This window comes from Melozone crissalis, unplaced genomic scaffold (genome assembly GCF_028551555.1).
Source record: "Melozone crissalis strain CALT ecotype California unplaced genomic scaffold, PUWL_Pcris_2 ptg000042l_1, whole genome shotgun sequence".
Taxonomy (NCBI): domain Eukaryota; kingdom Metazoa; phylum Chordata; class Aves; order Passeriformes; family Passerellidae; genus Melozone; species Melozone crissalis.
The window spans coordinates 36840754-36862535 of NW_026535820.1; the positions used below are offsets into that span (position 1 = coordinate 36840754).

At 37.8% G+C, this 21782-nt stretch overlaps 1 protein-coding gene across 1 annotated transcript in view; it reads right to left on the bottom strand.

Moving 5' to 3' along the window:
• Positions 1 to 321: 321 nt before the first annotated feature.
• Positions 322 to 21782, bottom strand: part of INO80C (INO80 complex subunit C) — a 29671-nt gene continuing 8210 nt past the window's right edge. Inside the window, exons 2-5 of the mRNA XM_054285013.1 lie at positions 9617 to 9727; positions 6605 to 6716; positions 4841 to 4908; positions 322 to 494 (exon numbers count right to left, since the gene is read on the bottom strand). Coding sequence (XP_054140988.1) covers positions 363 to 494; positions 4841 to 4908; positions 6605 to 6716; positions 9617 to 9727 — 423 coding nt within the window. The 3' untranslated portion in view covers positions 322 to 362. The remainder of the gene's footprint in view (positions 495 to 4840; positions 4909 to 6604; positions 6717 to 9616; positions 9728 to 21782) is intronic.

A 21782-nucleotide genomic window follows, 5' to 3' on the forward strand; every position in this document is an offset into this window, starting at 1 on the left:
TCAAATGACAGTTTCTTCTGTGCCAAGGTAGTACATAAAATATACAGGGTGGAGATGAAATCCTGTCTTTACAGAAATTAATATAAATTATAGTACATGAGACATTTTAGTACAGATACATATCCTTATGGTCTAAGCTACTCTGTTCACCAAACTAAATTGCTAACAAATTGGCAAACTAACAAATATGAGCATTTGTGCAAATTAAATCCATATGTTCTTCAAATGCCTGTATCATCAACTACTTCCAGATGTAAAAATCCATGGGTAGTTTTAAAGAATCCCAGTCCCACGGTCAGTTTCCACCATGATGCTCCAAATGAGCACTGTTCACAAGCAATATACAAGAATATTTAGTCTGTTCAGGAAACAATACTTGTTGCTTTCCTTAGAGCCAGGTATCCTGTAACCACATCTGAAGGGAGCATCCGAATATAGGCAAATTCTTCGATAGTACTAAATCTCAGCTTGCTCTGTGGGTCTGTGTAATTTGCCTGAAAAAGAAACAATGGTAGAGATATGATTCAAATAAAATTTCTAATCATAATAGCAAAATAAGTATCTTAATTACAAGACCACAAAGCAGTGAGTTTCTCTTCCTAACGACAGCACTGCTGTTCTACCATGTGGCCACAAGTCTGTGTTTTTTTCTTTCTTCTCATGTGAGGACTTATGAGAAGCTAACAGACCCCCTATAAAATCAGATTAGAAATGCATTAAACATAACAGAGGGCTGAAGTAAGCTTCCTATAAAACACAGTGCAAAAAAAATTCCTCAACTCTCTAAACTCACCCTAGCAACTCTGTGCCTTGTGCAGTCTCTCTCAAGGCAGCTCTCCAAAGAGTCAGGCTGTTGCCAATAAATTACCCACAAAGAGGCTGAATTATGGGTGCTCTGATAGCTTTGGACTGCCTTTCTCTTGCTGCATACAACTTAGCTTTTAATTTACTTTAAAGTGGTCGTTAAAGCTAGGGAGTCTCAGCTTATGGTTCTGTGACTGAACTGATAAGAGATTTGAACCCAGCATTGTGGTTTGCTCCAGATGCCTGCTTTCAGGATAGCAGCCTGGCCAGCTCACCCTGGGCTACGCTCCTATCCTCTGCTATATTTGGAGCCTGGGTGCTTGGGAGCGGTGCCAGTTTCCTTCTATCCTCTCCCCTTCCTTGTTGCTACAGAAACCTGGAGCTTGGCTGAGCTCAGGGTAGGCCAGGAGGCTGCACTGGGGAAAGGCAGGCATCAGGGCATTGCCTCTGCACACTCAGCCTCCAGGACAATCCCTGCCCCTTCAGCACTGGATTACCAAGTGCCTGCCAAGGCTCTAAAAGTGTCTTCTGTGCCTTTCTTTAGCACGAGATGGTGGCAGGCTGCAAGGCAAAGGCAGTTGAGGTCCCTCAAGGCATTGATATTAAAAACAGGAAAGGCCAGGAAGAGCTGGAGTAGTCCCCTATGCCATACAGTTATAGTGCAGAGCTCTCTACATTTTTTTGTTGGAAAGCACCTGTTGACCATGGTAACAATCCAGCCAATCATTTGGTCTGATATGACTTGGAAAATTTAGTGTTATTTGTAGCTTTGTTTTCTTTACAAAGAAATGCTGCCAGGTTAATTAAATGTAGTCAGCTAACAGTTCAAGCCATCAATTAAGTTTCAAACAAATGGCAAAGTTAGAACATTAGGAGGTATAAATTTATACAGCAGTTATAAATTTACTTTTATTTCACTCTTTACACCTGGCCTCATGTAAGAAAAAACTAAGCAATTAGACTGCTTTTCAAGTGTGCATAATTCTGTAATAGAGTAACCAAGCAATATCTGCAATTTGTATTGTGCACTGATCTAGCTTAAAAATATTATGGCAGCTCTTGACTTTTCTGTATTATGTATTGGGCTGTACTGTTTGCAGACATTCATGTATCATAATCAGCCATTCATGCCATGGCTTCAGCTTGAAAACAAACTTTATCAATACTCCAGCAATAATTAGAGATTAGAATATTAAATTAAGATTAATTTGCAAAGAAAAAACTCTGTCATGTTTAAAAACTAAATCAAAGGCCATGGAGACATGCTCTTAAAATACAATAAACTAGGTATCTCAATCTGTTTCTATAGTAACAGGTCTGATCCATTTCAGAAAAGGAAGAGAAATGGTAACATTTGAAGATTTGGGCTTCTTGTTTGGTTTTTTTTTTAATCTGCTTTACAATAAATTACTCTGTTTTGAATGTTAAAATATCTAAATATTCATTTTGCAAGTTGGAAATAATAGGTTTATTTTGCAGTGTCAATACAGTATATAATAGCTTTAGAATTCTAGGCTGCCTTACAAATATAAATTAGCTGCTCTGCTGAGACCATTGGTAAATTTAATTCCATTTGTGCTACACACAGAAAGAGAAGGGAATCAGTAGAATTTAATTGTGGCATCTAATATGAGAGCAAGTATGCTGATTGAGAATGTTTTAATATAGTTCTCTTTTTGTACCTAGTAGACAATTTAATTCTTCCCTAAATGGGTAATGCTAAGGAATACTTTCCCCTCCCCACAAGGGGAATCCAGCATTCCCACAGAAAATATATTCTTACACAAATGCTTACACAGAAAATACAGGGGCATTTTTATAATACTACATTCCTACAATATTCTATTGTCCCACATAGGCTCCTACTAGGACATGATCTTGAAAGCATATTTAGTGCTTCTTATGAAACATTTCTAGCCTAGCAATTTAAAGGGCACACTGTCTCAGCTATTTTAATAACAAAGGGGTTTTTTAAATGTGGTAATTTTATCATAGTCTGGAGAAACCTTGCAGGCCAGGTAAAATAGGAAACTCGACTCACAATGCAATTAGAGGACGGAAAATTAAGGGGAAAAAAGTGGAAAGAGAAGAAAAGAAAACAAAAGCAGCTCTGAATGGATTTGTATAGAGAGTATCTATACTAAGCTAGAATAGTTACAGTACTTACAACACTGATGGAAAAGAGGTGCTGGTAAAGAGAAGCTGAGGAACTGAGAGAATTTCCTAAGGTTTAACTGACCTTTAACTGGTAGGGATGTGGTCTCCACTCCCATCTATACCCTGCACCATCAGCTCACTATAGGTGCAATGACTGATTAGTTTTGAAATACATCAAAGGTTAGTGCTGGAAAGCATTATCTGGTTCCTTGGAGATGGGGCAGGAGTCTGTCTGGCTGGAGGGAATTACCTTCCCTGGGTTTGTGAGCATTCTCTTCCATTTGCTGTCTGCCAGTTCATCTGTGAGGGAGATGTTGCTTTTCCACTCCCTCTTGAACACCAAGGGCTACCAGCCTTTATCTGAGCAACCCACTCCCTTTCCAAACCACATGCAGAGGCACAGGCTGAACACATGCCACCTCATAGGTGCCTCATCTAAATGTGTTACTTAAAAATAAAGTCTAAGAAAATATATGCTACCAAATCAAGATCAAATGCTTGGATGTGCAGGATTACAGTTGGAGCTAAAGCTATTGTTTGATGCCTTACACTAAATATTCACTATAAGGCAGCCCTTAGTTAAGCGCTCACCCATTTTCTGTCCTAATGAGGACTTTTTGCCTAATTCAGTGCAGAGAATGCAAGGTGGTATGCTAACCTGCATAACAAATATGTACCTTTAAGGACATCTCCAGGAAGTGATATTAAGCCTGTCAAGGTGTGCTAGTGCCCTATGGGTGAGAAGCAGTTTGAACTGAAGGAAGTGATACAGAAATTCTGTGCAAGGCTCTTTGATATTACAAAGTTTTCATTAGTGTATCTATTTAATGTAACCACTACTTAAACATTTTTTTTCCAAAATACAACATTCCCATTCATTTCAATTGTAAGAAATGCACAGACTTCTGCAAAATAAATCACTGGAATTTAAAGGTGAAAAGTGAAAAGATATGCTGTTACTAATACCTGTTTTGTTGTAAGTAAAATTATTCATGTAACACAGGAACAGTTTCAACAGGACATAGAAAATTTTTGTTGGGCAGAATTCAATGACTTTACTCCTGTTTTGTGTCAACAGCAACTTTGGGGAATTCAGGCACCAAATTGTAACTACCAAGACTTTCTGGAGCATGTGCAAACTGTATCTAAGTCAATTGTGGTTTGTTTTTTTTTTTCCCTTTCTCCTCTTTCTTTAACAGAAACATGTAAAAGAGCCTATCTGTGACACACAGGCTATACACCTGCCAAACTCCAACTTCCAGCTCTGAAGCATAGGGGTATCTGAAATTCTAAACACTTTATTCCAAGTGTGTTTCAGGCTGATTTGTTTGAGGCAAAGTTTGAGAGCAATGATAACAAGGCTGGGGGTTTTTTTAACCTGGTGGAAAAGAGGACAAACAACAAAATTTTGCCTAATCACATTATTGAAAATTGTTGAGCCATCTTTTTAAAACTTCCTCTACAAGATACAATGAAATAAATCCACATCAGGCAAACAGCATGGATAGTTTCAGTCAGTGTGGGTACACCTTGGCAAAGTCAACAGTAATGGAGACTGTGGACTACCAGCTTTCCCTGCAGCTATCTTAAGAATTAGAAATCAGGGGCATCAATGCAGATTCTACAGGTGAGAAAGAGGTGTCATAGGAGTTACTTGGCAGGACACGGTATTTAGTCTGTCCTGACATCTATTAACAACCTAAGGATTTTGTGATGTAGTGACAAGTATTTGGGGTTTGGTCATAAATCACTGGATAATTATTAAGCCCAATTCTGAATAGGAACTTCAGCATATACATCTTTTACAAAACAAGGCACCAGCACTATTTCATTGTGGAAGGTGAGATGTCATTTTTGAGAGGGAAAAAAAAATACTTACCGGAAGTCCTGAGATGTCTGAGTATTTCTTAGCAGGTTTAAAAGAAGGAGGAGCATCAATATTAAAATCTAGAGAGAAACAAAGGCATAAACTCAGTGTCTCACACACACACACACACACACATATATATATATATATAAATATATATTCTAAAACATAAACCTACTGCTTGAGGTCTCTATTAACTAGCAAAGAAATATGAAGCAGAATCACCTCTAAAACATTTACCCTGTTAGCATGTAAATCACAGCCTGATCCTGCTCATCTATTAATAGAGTTCAGCAAGCAGAACTGCCCTCCCCAGAAGGAAAATGCCAGACATTTGAAATGTGTCCATTTCTTCCAAGTCTTAATGAATTCCCTTGCAGTCAGTCACGTGCAAAGAATAACCATTATCAAATGCATACTGTATGTTAAGACCGTGAAACATTGCTCAAGATTGCAGCTCTGAAATACTATAATCCAGAAAAGCAAAGTAATCTTTTAAATCAGTTAAATCTTTAAGCATGTACCACTTTAAGCCCAGTCAATGACCTAGAAAATTGTCTGAATGTTTAAACTGAGGGCTGGAAATTGCTGTTCTTTGGTGCCCTTTAGATAGCAATTATCATTCATAAACATTTTTAAGATACAGTTGGTATGCTTAAGTAGTTAAATCCTCAATTTTGGATGTTTACAAAAATATCTTGTACCTGAATTATTTCTTTCCTCTTTCCCGATCCCCCTTGCAATTCATTCAGATGCTATGTTCAATTCAAACACTCCCTCCATATCAAATTTTTAACCCATCATCTCATAATTCAAAAGACCCTAATGCCACAGAAAACTGGTTTTAAATATGAAACTGAATTTCTTTTCCCTCCTTCTTATAAAAAATACTGCAAATTTCTGGTTGCAAACAGAGCACAGTAGAAATAGCAACATCAGCAGATTGTCAGTTACAATGGCCAGGAACGCACAGTAGTCTGCATTTTTCTGTAACAGTTGCGTCTAAAACACTTCAAAAAACGGCAAGCTATTTTTGGATAAAGCACCAAGTCTGACAAAAAGTGAATGCATATTCTCAGTTTTGAAATGCCTCTACTTGCCTAAATAAAATCTGAGGATTGCATTCTGCTGGTAGCTACATTCAATAGTATCCTGCTTTACAAGCATACTTGAAGAGTATCTAGATTAAGACCACTGCTGTAACTCTGTGGATGTAACCAGCTAGAACTGCTAATCAGCACTGCTAATAGTGTAGTTTCAGCTGTGATGCACTAAAGAGAGGATGTAGTATTTAAACCTCCCAAGAATCTAGGATAAGGAGCTGGATAGGAAGCTTGGGCTGAGGTCTAAGCTACTGCAGGTATGTGGCTTAGCAGAAACTATTTGAAAAGTACTCAAATATAGCTAATCAAGTAGCAGCCACCCACCAAAAGACCTCTGGACTGTACAGAGGAAGAGGTGCCTAACCAGTGAAAAGGTGACAAAAATCTCTTGGGAATAAGAGTTTCTGACTTGGTTTGGATAAATATTTTTTCCTTATTAAACTCTCCCCTCAGATGTATTTGAACTTTGCCATGATACTCCAAATTATTTGCTTCCCCCTACTTTCCACTTAGGGCTGATGAGTGCAATTGGAGAAATCTTAAATGTACCACTGGACCCTGTCCAAAAAGGATACTGCATGGACTGATGAAATAATTTAGGTTAGTTTTAAAGAAAGTTATTTGTGTGGATTCTATTATTTATAAATACATGCAAAGCGTCTAAGCAGCTTACAGCTAGGATCATTTAGTTGCCATGGCAATGCCCTTTCAGAAGCAAGAATTTGTTTTAGGTTCTTCCATGTTCTGTTCTTCTTGCCAGCTGCTGCTCCACCAATGCCGGAGTGCTAGAATTAAAAATATGGTGTTTAGAGAAAAAAAATAAATAAAGAATACTCTTTCAGAGCATGACACTTCTATTTCATTCTTTCTGATATGTCTCATCTTGTCGTGAACCATTTGTTATTCTCACTTATTTCATCAGCAGACTACTATACTGTACACTCTAATCTTGGTTGCAAGCAAAAACAAAGCTTTTTGGACTGTGTCAAAGCTTCTATGTTTCCCATTAACTGAAGGAAATTAAAATTTGTTTTTTACATGGAAATAGAAAATCAATGTGGTTAGGCTTAGCCTGAGATTACAGGATTCTGTATGTACTTCCTATCGTATTAGAAGTTATTACTATGAAGTTGTTTCTAAAATTGTGATTATACAGCTAAATTTTCTCTCTCCTTTTTATGGCATATTACAGGTGCAGCTCTTTCACAAATTATCCATGACTGCAGAAAACACAACTGATCTTGCAAAATGTAACGAATACTGAGAAATTTTCTGGAAATTTTATTTTTCTTTCAAAGGCTAGAAGACAGAATAATAGAAAAAGAATAATAAACAGAATGTTGGCTGCCAAGACAATTTTGCATTTTGAAAGGAACATTAATGGAAGGCTTACCACAGGTACTATAATGGCAGCTGCAGTTAACAAATGCGATTGCTACAGAGTAATTTATTTATGTCCCTCCAGAGACAGAAGCTGCACAACATACTGTACTACTTCTAAATGATCAAAGGACACAGATTTACAGCTTAACTTCAGAAAAAGAAAATGTACTTACAACTGAGAAGTTGCTATTTCTGTTAATAATTACTACTTGCCCCATGAATCTCATTGAAACTCAGCGAAGTTCCGTAAACACACTTTTGCTTTGAATGTTTATAAATTAACCACTTAAATTGATGAGGATGACAGGAGGAAGGACTCAATGAGAAAGCTTTTTGTTTTGTAGACATAAGATATATTCAGAAAAGATGCTCACAAGCTGATGATAATCTGATTTAAAAGACAGAAGCAAATATTTGCTCTTAGGGTAACACCTTAGTCATCTAAAGATCATTGCATAATAGAGACTGCTACAGCATGAGATGAAACTACATGTACTTCCACACCACTGATTCAAATTCAATGCATGAATTTTCCCCCAAATCACTGCAAAATGATTTTTTTGTTCAGTACTCTCAAAACCAACCTATTTTAATATGAACTTATGCCTCCTAAAAATGGGGCTGAGCATCACCTCACACACCTACAATGAAAAAGCAACAACTGCCAAGCACTTATGAACCAAGCAAAGTTCAGAGAAAGCTGGAGCTATGACAGGTGGAGCTACTGCTTTACAGCAGCTATTGCTCTACACAAGTGTCAGAAAGTCTTTTTCCCCTCACCCATTGCCAATGGATGTAAATTCCAATCGGAAAGTTTAGGAAAAGGTAATTTCTTTCTCCTTTTCTTCTCTTAAGTCTGTCCTCTGCAGCAAGCTAGTGGTTCAAACTTGGGCATACATATGAGAGAGAGACACTGTTTGATTTATTTTCTTCCTTTTAAGGCAAATTAGGCTGGAAAGATGCAAAAATCCATCCAAATTGTTACTGCCAGGTCATACCAATGAAATGCTGATTAACACGCTATGCATTTCTTCTCAAATTAGTTACTGTATTGGAGGGGACAATTTCATGGTTTTTATTATGACTGCCTATTATTTCTGCAGCAGCTGCCAAAGACCCTGTACATTCATTATTATTTCGAGCATGCAGACATTAGTATTGCCTCTTTGGAAATGGTGACATTCCTCTAAGAACTGAAGGATCAGCTCAGGGCTTCACAGATATTTAAATCCTATGTTGAAGCTACATGGGATGCCTCTGGGCACAAAAGGAGCTTTTGCAGTAAGCCCCATTTCTCAAAGATGCTGGTGCTTGCTGGAGGATTAGTGAGCAAAGTATAGGGTCGTTTGAACGCCCCTCTCATGACTGAAGTTGTCTGCAAAGCAGATGTAGAGCAACTCACATGTCAGAGATTAATTTCATAGCCCCTGCCAAACCTGTGCTTAGCGAGCTGTGCGTTGCCCGATTACTCGTTATGTGCTGGGGGATATTGTATCTTGTTCATGCAGAGTGAAATCTGGGATAAAATCCTTCTTTCTAAGTACTGGCTTAGGACCAGCAGTCTGAGAGGTTTGCTTGTCTAGAAAGCATTTGTACAGTGTGCCAATGAGTTGGCCTTGGCACAGCAAGATAAAAAGATATCAAAAACAAACCCAGCATTACTAATTTATTCTCCTTCACCTTCTCTCCTAGTTTAACCCTCAGAGTGATAGGAGCCTGCATTTCATCAGCTGTCAGTGTTTACATGACTGAATGCTGGCAGGCCAGACTTCTAGGGGGCACAGAGCATTTTGCTTCTAAATCTAGCCATGATTGGAAGAAGACACCACAAATCTGTTAAGAGTTTCAGGGACCAGAAGAAGAGCAAAATGCCATTTGCTAATGACTCTCTGGCTAATTTCTAGCTCAACTGCTTTGCAGCCTGCCTTGAGTTGGAACTGGATCATGGGATTCATACATTCATAGTATTCATTGTTCCTCTCTAGCTGTGGTAGTTTGTGAGATACTATATCATAAAACTTCCATACTTACCTGCACCTAACAGGTTTCCTCACCCTGTTCCAGAATTTAATAGAACAGTTCTGCCTCTAGACCAATGCCATTCTCATGCTATAATACAGTGTATACTTTAGACCATGATGTCACATGGATTGAGGTGAATTTCTTAAAAATTGTCAACCTTTTATTTGGCTATTAAGCTTATTTTCTTAATATTTACACTAGGAACATGCTTAAATAGAATCCTAGTAAGTCTTTTATGGGAAAAGTTTGACATTTCAAATTGTTCAAATAATATACTTACGACGAAGTTTGGGTCTTTGAATGGTAACGGCTTGGCAGTAGTTTCCACTGATCCTGTGCTGGCGTCTGTGTTCAGAAGTTTATTTTCACTCACAGCCTCTCCACCTGCACTCTGCAGAAAAAATACAGTCTTAGTGCTTGTTACTCTGAGCAAGTTTATCTGGAGGCATCTGCTACTACTACCTACCTGTTGCCTTTTTGCTCTCCTATCTCTTTTGCATCTAAAGATGTTGTATGCCAAGAGTGGGGAAGCATGAAACAGAGTATTTCTCAATCAATTTACAACTGACACACAAAAGGGAGGACAGGAATAGAGTGGCCAAAGCCCACTGAGTAAAAACTGCATGGGGTTTACTGCAGTATTAATAAAAGCCACCTCATCTCACTTGATAAAGTGAAAGACAGTATGTGCAACCCAAAACAGCAGAAATGTACACTCTTTTAGAATGTTCTGTATAAAGTATTAACAGGAATATATAAAATTTATGAAAAGGTTTTTCATCAACTTTCTAAAGAAAAATGGATTAATCATTTTATTCTTCATCCTTGGTGCCAGCTGTGCTTGAATGAGGACTGAGAAAAAGTATTTTATTATATATTATTTTTATATGCAAGCTTCACAAAATCTACATGGGTGCTAGTTAGTATTTTCTAGGTTTTCTTTATGGTTTGTTTATTTATTTAGCAGGAAGAGCAATCAGAAAAGATGTGTGTGACTGGAAAGCTAAAAAAGTTGTGTGGCAGTCTAAGCAATTTCTGATAATTCTGCACGGCTGAGTTTATGGCTTTTTAAAAATTTGTTAGTGACCTATAAGGCTCCATATTACCAGAACTAGCCCATGCTACACACATATTTATTTGAAATCCTCATCTACCCCAAAGTCAGTGCAAATTTTGCCACTGAGTTTGGTAGTTTAGTCAATAGGAACCCATACCTTGATTTTTATTTTTTTTTTACTTGGAGTAAAAGCTTGGCTAAAAGCTAAGTCAGTATTTACTGCATGGATGGTTAAAATGTTTTTTCATGTTATGTTTAGAGAGATAATACTTGGGGGAAAAAAGTGTTTTCCTGTAAAAACCTTTTGTGTTGATACAATACTCATTTAAATATGGAAAAACAAAGGACTGCTATTATTTGTGGCTTATTGGAAGCACCTCTACAAACTGGGCTATAGAGCAAAGGCCATGATTCAGCATATCTTTCTCCATGTGACTACAGGGGAAGTGTTTTTACTCTTAATACATGCAAAAGTAATTACAGGATTAGGGACTAGGCAAATTGAACTCTTCTTAGGGGAAATACTCCAGTCAGTCTACAGTGCCTGTTTTCAACATAGCAAAAAGAGGTCTTAAATATTGGAAGTATAAAGTAAAAAAAGCAATGTTTCTAGTGCCTTACTAAAATAAAAATATGAATAGAAACAATCTGTTTTCAAAAAAAGACAGTCCTCTAAGTTCATGTTACAGGAGATAAGGCAATAATAACATCAGCAGAAGCAACACTGAAGCCTGTAGCTTAAACTTGATTCTTCCATTGAGGACAGAAAACATTAAAAGGCAGTGACTGTCAGAGAAACAGAACAAATGCAGATGGATGTTTAGAAACATGTACATTATGTGGCAGTGAGCAGAGAAAATATCTTCATCAATCCTGAGTAAAGTGGCTTTATACACTGAGTTCCTAGGTTTCAAAGTATATTCTTGTACATGCATGCTTCCAGCACTTCAGATTTCAGCAGCAAACATTAGTCAGCCTTGAGAAAGACAAAACTTGAAATACAAGATTGTTTTTCATGAATTCATTATCTCTGATACTGCTCATTATCAGTGTAAATTCTCTTAAGTAGAAGAATCAGCACTCAGATTTATTCTTCAAAGCATTCTTGCCTTTTCTTTGGTACCATCTGGTTGGTTTTAAACCCAGTTGTACAGATAATTACTTTATCGCTTTTGCCCCTTCAGTGATCTTCTCATAAGTATTCTGGTTTCTATGAAACAGGCTTTGAGTAGTATTTCAACAATAACTCAAAATAGTAACTAGTACTTTAAGACTCAGCACATAAAAATAGTTAAATAGCAAAGGGGAAGAAACTTCCTTATACATATAGTCTGTAATTTCTGCAGCTGGATATACTTACATACTACCCTCACTGTCTTCAGTGGTTTCTTCTGTGTGGATTCAGTGCTAATCTTGCTGTTGCAGTGGGAAGGAAGGTAAGGAATTGCTCCTGGCAGGACAATTCCTGAATGCAAATATTATATGTAGTTTCTTTTCTGTACCAGCTCCTAAGGGATTTCAGGTGTTAGAGCTGCTAAGAGTCAGGCTAGTTCTCATTCAGGACAGATGTTGATTTTGTTGGTGCCAGTATCCCTTGCATGGTGGCAGAGGCAGCACGATCTAGAGCAGCAACTGCTGCTCTTTGGGTTTGCTGCCCATCAAGGCATCAGGTTCATGGGATCACCCAAGTCATCCTCCAGTGCCAGTGAGACACAATGCCAGCAGTTGCCTCTAGATCTGTCATGGACAGTTTGAGAGCAGCAGTTTCCTGTCCAAGGCAAAGGGTGCCGGGCTGTAAAGCAGTTTTCATTTCACTGAGGCATGCAGCTGATACCATGATTTCAGAGCCCTGTGATAGACTGGGAAGCAAATAAGACTGAGTATTATGATTCCAGTTAGATGCTGGGAACTGAGATAAAGACATAGTGCAGAGGCATGCCAGTTCCCTCACTCAGCACTGCTTGTACGAAAACACTGATTTTTAGCAACGGGACCATGGCAGAGAGATGCTCAGCTAATGTGCTTCTCTTTCTGGAAAAACATTAAAGAGTTGAGCAGAAGCACTGCTTCCTGAATAATGTGCTATTGCACAGAGGCATGAACTCTGGCAGTACAGAGCTTTGAAAAGCTCTTCCCATGCAGCCTGCAGAAGTCTCAGCTGATATCCTTTGTAGCTTTATAGCCACAAACTGCAAGTGCCAATAAAATCTACAAATCTCGCTGGCCTATGTTTTAAACATTAGGATTTAAAGCACAGGAAACTTCATGTAATTTTTCAGGTTTGTTTTGTGAAAGTTTTTTAATGGCAGGGGATATGGATCTACCTTTGTTCTGCAAAACACATATTTCCTGAAAGTGAATAATACAGTGATAATACAAACTGTTATTTACAGCCTGAAAAGAGATTCCTCAGTGAACAATTACTGCACAGTAAAGGTAATATTTAACTTTTAATATCAGTTGAACAAATCTCTCCCAAATGTGCTTGTTCTCTTGATCGTTTAGATTGGAAGACAGTTCATCCTTCACTGTCATGTGCTGGGACAAACAAACAGGAAGAATTCAAATGCCCTTTGTAGTCCTGCGGAGTGACGGTGGTGGCGTGAGCACAGTGAGGAAGTGTCTGTCACCAGGGAACACGCTCTGCTCAATGTGTGCTGTAACCCCCAGTCACGTGTGGGGCAGCTTCCCCTTCCTGCCCAGTCCACAGCACATCCCCAGCACATTTTCCCTACAGAGCCACTCTCTTAGCTAATTCCCTCACCCCTAGACTCCTGGGATAATCTCAAATGCTTTGCTGTGGGGCTGAAAAGGTGAAACCATGGGCTGAAATGCTCAAAAGCTTTAAAGTTTCTTTTTAACTGATCTTGTAAACAATCTTGATGGGAAATTCAATATACACTTCAAGGAGAGAGCAGCTTTTACCGTGCACTTTATAACTAAATTGTGTCTTTTAAATGGTAGTTTATGTAACTAGGGCTACAGGGAATTTGTGCTACATTAGTCACTAAGCAGTATGTTTTTCTCCATAGTCTGTTGAAGATCATAGCAACAAAGACTCTGGGGTGGCTTTACATTTACAGGCTACACCTGCATGGAAAAATGAAAATGTGATGTCAGTACAGCTGAACATGCTTATGCTAGTTTTACCTCAAATAAGGATAAAACCACTGCACTAAAGACTGCAGCTAAATCATCAGTAACTCATCCTCTCCCAGCACCTCCTTCTGTGGCTATTAATCCCCACTGAAGTCCATGTTGCCACTTCTCATGTTATCCCTCTCTGTTCTTCTCATCCTCCTCCTCCTCCCAGTATCCCCAGGCATTGAACAACCTTGACTGGAATGGCATGTATTAAAAGTCATAAGCAGCAGGTCAAATACTTCTTACAGGAGCACTTGTGCAATTTTATTCCCTCTGTAAAGTTGTGTTTATGTGCTGCAGCTGAATTTTAACTACAACCACAGTATGGCAAGTTGGCAACCTCTATCCTTCCTGGGATAGACGAGAGAAATAGTGAGGGGATGAGCTTCTAGTTTGCAGTTCTTTTCACAGGACCATCTATTGAGTATTCAGAGCATCCCTGCTGGGTGGGACAGTGCCCTCCCTGTTATGTCCCAAGACTGGGTGACAGCTGCCCAAGGGACGAAGATGGCAGAGGACTTGGTAGCAAAAATTTGAGAGAGACTGAAAACCTGCAGCAAACACTTGGGAGTCCCAATAAGTTTGTTTTACGAGCAGCCAAGTCTGGGGAAGAGATCTGAGCTAAGCTTTGCTACCTTTCCACTGGTTTCTTTAGAGTGAAGCCAAACCCCAGGAATGAGCCTAGCTTGGGCCCTGCTGTATACACTGTCTGTACTGGGAGGAAACACACTGGGAGGCTGCCTATTCACACACTACTTTCAGTATTAGGCTTTGGTAGATCTATTAATGTTTTGTATATATTTTGGTCCAAATTCCCTACCGCAGATGTTTTCACATGATTTCCAAAGACTGAGCCATCTGTCTGGTTTTATTTAGAGAGGACAAGCAAAGCTTGTAGACTATGGAAGCTGATTTCTTTGTTTTGGCTATTTCTAGGTGGAATCAGCATTGTGGGGTTTGAGATGGGTGTCTGCAATGACACTAAATACCAGGTGAAATTAGCTTATTATGAAAGTTCTTATTTCACACATAATTTCTTTTTTGTTTTTAATTCCCCCAGCAAGGATTAAAATTGCACAACATCAGTATATATCAGAATAGCTGATGTATACTGAAGTAAAATTTCTTACCTATTTAGTTTCAGATTATATTCTATAACATTTTTTATTACTTTAGACTAATAGGATTTTACTATGTATTAAAAACCCCATGAAAATATGAAACATAAAATCAAGATGTAAATACATGCATTTCTGGCATCCTGTCGCTGCATACCACGCATGTCGGCTTAGAAAAAAAAACGGATTTGTACATCACTGAAGATATACTATGACCATCAGTGGCCCGTTTCACTAGGTGTTAACAGTTTTACATGCTAAAAAACATTTAAAACCAGAAGGTAACTGAACAATGTGTTGGTAAATCAAAACTTAAATGCATAACTAAATTCTATGAGAACTGGAAAGGAAGTTACTAATTTAAGGATGCAAAAACAATACTGAAAACATTGATTCTTTCTGTTTTCTGCAAATCATTAATTTGTTAGCTTTGACAATATATTGAGTACAGGAATTGTAGATGAAGGTGATTGCACAGGTTGGATTTTGGTTTGGTTTTTTTTTCTGCATTCTGTATTTCTGAAATGCTGGCTTTGTCTCATAGTGATGATGAGAGTGTTGCATGTCACCATTGAAAATGAAGTAATTAGAGGGGTCTGGCCCCAAGCACCCAGTTTACCGAGGAGCCCACTTGTCTTCAACCTTTCTATGTGGAATTCAATAGTTTCAATTACCTTCATCTTCTTTTGGCAGCTGATTTTCATAATCACAATACTACTACAATATTTCTTTAACTCAGCTTCAAAAGTGGTGCATGTCTAATTACTCCTCTAGTAGGTTACTTCCAAAGCACCAATATCCAGCTTGTGGCAACTTACTTGGCTTTTAGTTGTGTGTAAGTTCTGTGATATCCTGACAAGAGCTGTGGCATGCAGCCAGGGAAGAAAATGGTAATTTATAAAATCGATGGATAATATCTGTATTTTCACTAGCAGACAATTACAGTGAGTGAGAATGCCATGTGGAAACAGAGCACGAATGTCACTAGATGACAGCAGCAATGATATGAGCAGACTTTTTAAAATTGGGAGTAGAACCTGAATGTCAGCTATTTAACAGAGTGCCAGCTTATACTGCTCATACTGGAACATATATTAAGCTGTTTGATTAATATATTAGCTCTCACTATAACAAGGCTGGCCTGGGCTCTTGCACATTCTGAATATTTAAATCATTTAACTTTGCATGATGACATGACAGGGGCCATTAAAAATTGAACACGTACCCTCTGGCAGACAAAAATGCATCTCTTTACATTGCTGGGAATAATTCACTGAGAAAGGTGTCAGATTAGACGTGTTTAAGCTCAAGTTAAAATGACGGTTAAAAAATTTCTCATTGCCAACATTATAACCATGCTACATTTCTGAAAGCAAACTTACTGAAGACTCAGTAACAATGCAGGACTGCTAGAGCAAGATTAACTCTATCCACATCTGTGACAGGAGGGTTTGCTGCAAAGACCTTTTCAGTAAGACCTATAAACATGTCTTCCTCATCTGGCTGCATTTTACTAGTTCGTGGATTCAGCAGGAAAAACTTTTTCCCTCTTCCTTTCCACTCACTAAAATAAAGCCCAGTGCAACTTCCCCATCCTTTTCTCTCTCAGCATTCAGGTACATGGTAGTATTTTAGGAACATTCTCCCTTCACAGAAGGTCCTACCTTATTTTGGGCATAGGACAAAAACCAGTTCAGCTTGAAAATGCTCAAATGCCAAGAAGAAAAAAAAAAAAACAACCTAATCTTGCACATTCACAGCAAATTCTGTTCCACAGGTCATTGAAAAATTGAATTTACTTAAAAAACCTTGAAATCCTTAGTAGTATCCAGCTAATAAGTATAGTGCAGATCCTTGTCCTCGATTTCAAGCAGCTACTATGGTTGGCAAGTCATTTGTGTATCCAGTTTAAATTGGGAGTAAATCCATCTAAGTCAGTGGGTTTCATCACTGTCAACTCATCTTAAAAGACAAAGGTCCTGGCATAGGTTTTTGCTTCCACTGACATCACAAGTAAATATCCCAAAGGCCTGACAACAAAAATATTTTTGCTTAAATTACAACATTGTCCTCAGATGCTACTGCTGTTTTCACTTATAAAGAAAGCTGAAAGACGGTTGTTAAAAACAAACACAGCAGCACAAAGTTTGAAATGAGATTGTTGGACTATTGTAATAGTTTACAATTCCAAGTACATGTATCACTAAATGCACTTCTTCTAACCATTTCCCAGAGGATTTTTGAATCACATACTACTTACCTGTACAAGACTTACAAAACCTGCATTTCCTAAAGCAGTGGTTCATTCCCTCTGACTTGCTGAGTATTTCCACTGAGCATCAAGAGTTAATCAACTGTGCAAATTAACTCAAATATATGACTAAAATTTAGATATAATCTCTGCTGATATAAGAGTGTGGGGGAAGGTGTTTAAAGCAGGACATGGAAAATACTTCAACTGCAATTTAAATAAATAAAGATAATACACAAAGCCACATAAGATGCCCAGATAGCAATCTCGACATTATGCTTTCGAACTTCTGCTGTTCAGAGGCGAGTTAAACATCTCACATTCCAACTGTCTCAGAAAGGCTGAATAAAATTTTACTCATGCACTAAAAGATTGGACTGTCACAAAGTGATGGATGGCTTTTCTATGCTCTCTGTAGGGCATTTCAATACCATAGACTCCAAGTGCTCTTGATTAAAAGACGACATTCTCATTTAGGGTCCTGTCAGTGCCTGAGCATAAAACCATTATCATTCACCTGCACTGGTGGTTCCAGTGACAAAATACTTACCAAAATGTATAAAATACTAATTACTTTAGTCACTTTGATAGAGGTATAAAACACCCTAATGCAAAGCTCTATTATTATGTGCGAGGGTTAGAATTCAAAATTAAAAATGCAGCCAAAGGGAGAATAAGATTTTAATTACATTCCCCACCTCTCAAACATTTCTTAAAAACCTGGGGGAAAAAGACATAGCAATTTCATGACACAAGATCTCCTTTCATAATGGTACTGCTCACTTAAAAAAAACCAACAAACAACAAACAAACCTAGAAAAACTCAAGTTCAATTTCTTCTCTTCAAAATTATTAAGCAGTCAAACACAGAATAAGATGACAAGCCTCAGTAAAAAGCTTGGATTTAGTCTCAAGAGATTTCAAATGCCAAATATGTTTTTCCATTTAAAGACATTTAAGTACTGTGATAGGCAAATTTTTACAACTTACAGATATTTAAAGGAAAAAAATTACTATTTCCTGTGGGGAAAAGTCTCAAATAAAATGTATTTGGGACACAACTGTGAATAGCTTCACGCTATCCCAGAAAAACTTGTTTAATTTGCATTTGCCACAAAGCTCCCTTTGGCTTAAATAATAGCAAGGGATCTCTCACTTTTAGATTTCATTTGGTGGATTGGGACTACTCCTTGTTTATAAAGTTTGACAGTTTTCTTTATTAAGAAAATTGTAACTTGGACAAATTCGTAATCATAAGCTGAATGGCATTGCCAAAGTGGCCCTAGAGCTAAAACTTTCAGTATATGTAGAATCCAAAAGCATGTGTTGGGTCATACTTGTATCAAGGGTAAAAGAGAGCTCAGCTAACAGAATATTTTGATCCCTCTAAATAAAAAAAGTCTCCTAAATTGATGGGCTTTAAGACTGAAAATGGATGGAAGCATACTAGCAAAAAAGACTACAGTAAATCACAATTGAATTTTTATAAAAAAACTGCCAGTATGTTCCTTTCTCTATCAGAAAAAATCAGTCAAGGACTTTGTCTAAACTGCATCTTAAAGTTTAAAATACATCATTTGATATAGAACAGCTAAGGTCAAAGTACTTCTGGAGAAAAGAGTGGAGGATTACAATATTCCAATATGCTCATGTGCCCTTAACATTGCAATGCTGCTCAGGGAGCATCTCAGAATCCCTGTGCCGAGTAACAGCCTTCAGCCAAGGCAGGAGAAGGATCCAAGTCCATTCATCTACACGTGACTGAATCAAGGACAAGGAAAGCGAAAAGTTATCAGCTCCTATGATTGATGGGAGACTGATTTCATTCTGAAAAAAACAAACAAAAAAAAAACCCCTTCGGTTTCCACATTGTAGTTTATTCTGTAGAACATCGTCCATTCTGATGGGAAATAACACTTGAGTAACAAAGAAAAACAAAACAACATTTCTTCAAGGAAAGGCAATTAAATAGTTTCAACTGAAAACGGCGTATCTTTCAGAGCTCCTACTCTATTTTCCTAAGGAAAAAACACACCTGAATAAGAAGAGTTAAATTTTACCTTTAAAATGTTATGAACTATTGGGTAAACCAATACAGAAAACAAATATTCACGTTTGCATTTTCCCTATTTTTTGCACATTTTAGCACTTGATTCTGTTTTTCTTGTCACTTTAGGGATATTAAAAATTGTAGTTTTATTTCATTTCTGCTAACCACACTACTTCTGCCATGGTGCATTGCAGTCTAAAGTTACTTAGGAGAAGGTTTTTCCATTTGTGCACAGGTATTTAAGATTGCCACACTGAAACACCATGTCAGAAACACAAAGCTTAGGTACAGTGATCTATGAAACATTGCAATGCTACAGGAACAGAGAACAAATACATTCTTTCTAAAGTCCTTCAAAAAGTTATCAAAGGTATAATGTATGAGAGAGCAGTAATTTTATCAGATGCTCCAAAGGTCTTTTAAAGAAGACAAGAAAATAAACTATACCTCAGACTTTAAACTTCTTCAAGCTAAATCTGTCATCTTTATTGTTTGTCTCATATTATGGGACAAAAAAAATCTGGTTGCACATGCCCTGGATACTGCATTCACTTTCCTTTCTCTAGTAAACTTACTACCCACCATTCCAACTTTGAATAGTGCACCAGTTTCCTGTACTCAGCAGAACTGCATTATCCAATGGATACCTACATTTAACTGGATAATGAAAAAAAACCAACCTGACAACTGAACTAAAATAAACATATGGCAAATTCTAATTTAGATGAAAATAAGGTAATATAAGTATCTCTTGTAGACTATTTTGAGGCAGCTCAGGAGAAAAAGGGAAGACAGAGTTGTATGGTAGAGCTAATTTGAAGGCAAATTTCTGACATATTTCTGCAGAAACATTTGTACAAGTAGGTGGTTGTTTACTCAGCTATGCAAGTTCTGTGGCACTTCACCCTGATACCATATATTGAAGTTGAGGAACTGCAGCAAATCTCAAAAGTGCCAGACAGTTCATGTTTTCAAATAAACTCCTATCCCAACTGCCTTTTTTGCTTGAAATAAAACAGAACTATTAAAAGACTTGACTTGCCACTACATTAGAATCAGTGAAGTTTTGGTATCACATCCACAATTGTAGGTGAGAGGGGAAACATAATATTTAACATTTTGTGGCGTGTTTAACAGGATCCTGTTTTAAGACATTTCCCACAATGAATTATTCAGCAAATAAAAAAATACCTTTTGGACAGATAAAAAAAGGACAAGCATAAAAAGGGCAAGTCTGTATCTGTAAAAAAAAAGGCAATTCTGGCTGCAACAAGTAGGTTTAACAAAAAGTCAGATGAAAACGGAATTTCTGACTGGAGGAAATTCAAGGTCATTAATGTGAGACTTAAACTAGCACTTCTAGTTCTAGACTATGTAAATAAAGATAATCAACTTAAAGAATAAGACCTTTCCAGATTACTACTTTGGTTTGAGAAGCCTGAGTACACTGTGCATACATCAAGGAAAAATGGCCTTCTATTAAAGTTTGCTGACTTTACCAGTTAATATTGTTGTCAGAATATTGTCCTGTACTTTCAAGGGAAGAGCAGTTCTACTAAAACAGAACCATTGTTACATTATAGAGAGACTTTATACTGTCTAAACGGAGTAGTTGATTTTTGTGGTAGTTTTCACGTTTGGATGTGCCCATGACAGGAGTGCAGGACTGTTTGTTCAGGGAGAGGACGCACCCATCTTAGTCACACAGTCAGACAGCTGGAAGGTGGCACAGCAACACTGAATCACTGAGGCTGGAAGGGGTCTCAGGAGGTCACCAGCTCACCTCCTGCTCAAAGCAGGGTCAAAACGGACCTTGGACTAGATTCTGGGGGCTGTGCCCCAGCAGGCCCCAAACACTTCCAAGCACAGAGATTGCACAACTCTCCGTGCAGCTCTCAGTCTCCCTGGCTAGAAATCAATTTCTTCTAAAATATTAAAACACTGGTTTTAGTAACAAAAAGCTCTTTTGGTCTTAAGCAGTCACATAATTCACATTAATTACTGCCCTAATTTCTGCATGTTCCAATTCAGCGGTATTTTGCTGTAGTCCTGATGGTTTCAGGGCATAAATGTAACAAAGTTTTTAAGCAGAGGAATCATCTTTTATTAAAGGTACCAGTTTATCTGGAAAATTAGGACAAGCTTTTGGATGGACTGCATACCAATACACCACAGATTCAACAGAAAGACTTTTTATGGCACATAACTTTCACACAGCTTCCTAGAGGGTTTTAACTCCCTCCACCTTTATCCTAAATAATGAGTGCTTTCACAATACTTTCTCCCTTGCCTGATGAACATTGCCTATACTCCTGAGATGCCAACAACCTTTGCTGCAAATATGGTCTCCCTGATTCATATCTAACCAAACTCTAAGCAGTACTTCTGTATTTAGCTGGGGAAGTTGCTGTTTCACTTTCAAATATGAGAAAAAACTTAAATGCCTGAAATTTGATTTGAACTTTCCATCTGTACTGCTTAAGTGACACTAGCCATACTTGTAAACCTTGTCTAATTTATGCAGAAACTATCAGGTGTCTCAGCCTTTCCTGCCTTTCTTCTTGTTCTTTCATTAACTCAGAAAAGTAAAAGTCTGAGGAAGCAATAAATAAGGCCATCATTAAAATCACACTGCATCCTTATGACCATTAGGGTAAGTAAAGCTACAAGGATGTCAACACTCCAAGGGCAAGAACTCAAAACCCTAAAAGTTGCTTAAAACTGTGTAGGTTTTACCTCTAGGCCTGTGGATGACTGCAAAATCAGCTATCTTTTTTAATTACATCAGGTTTTATGTAGCACACATATTAGGTAGGTTGTACACGG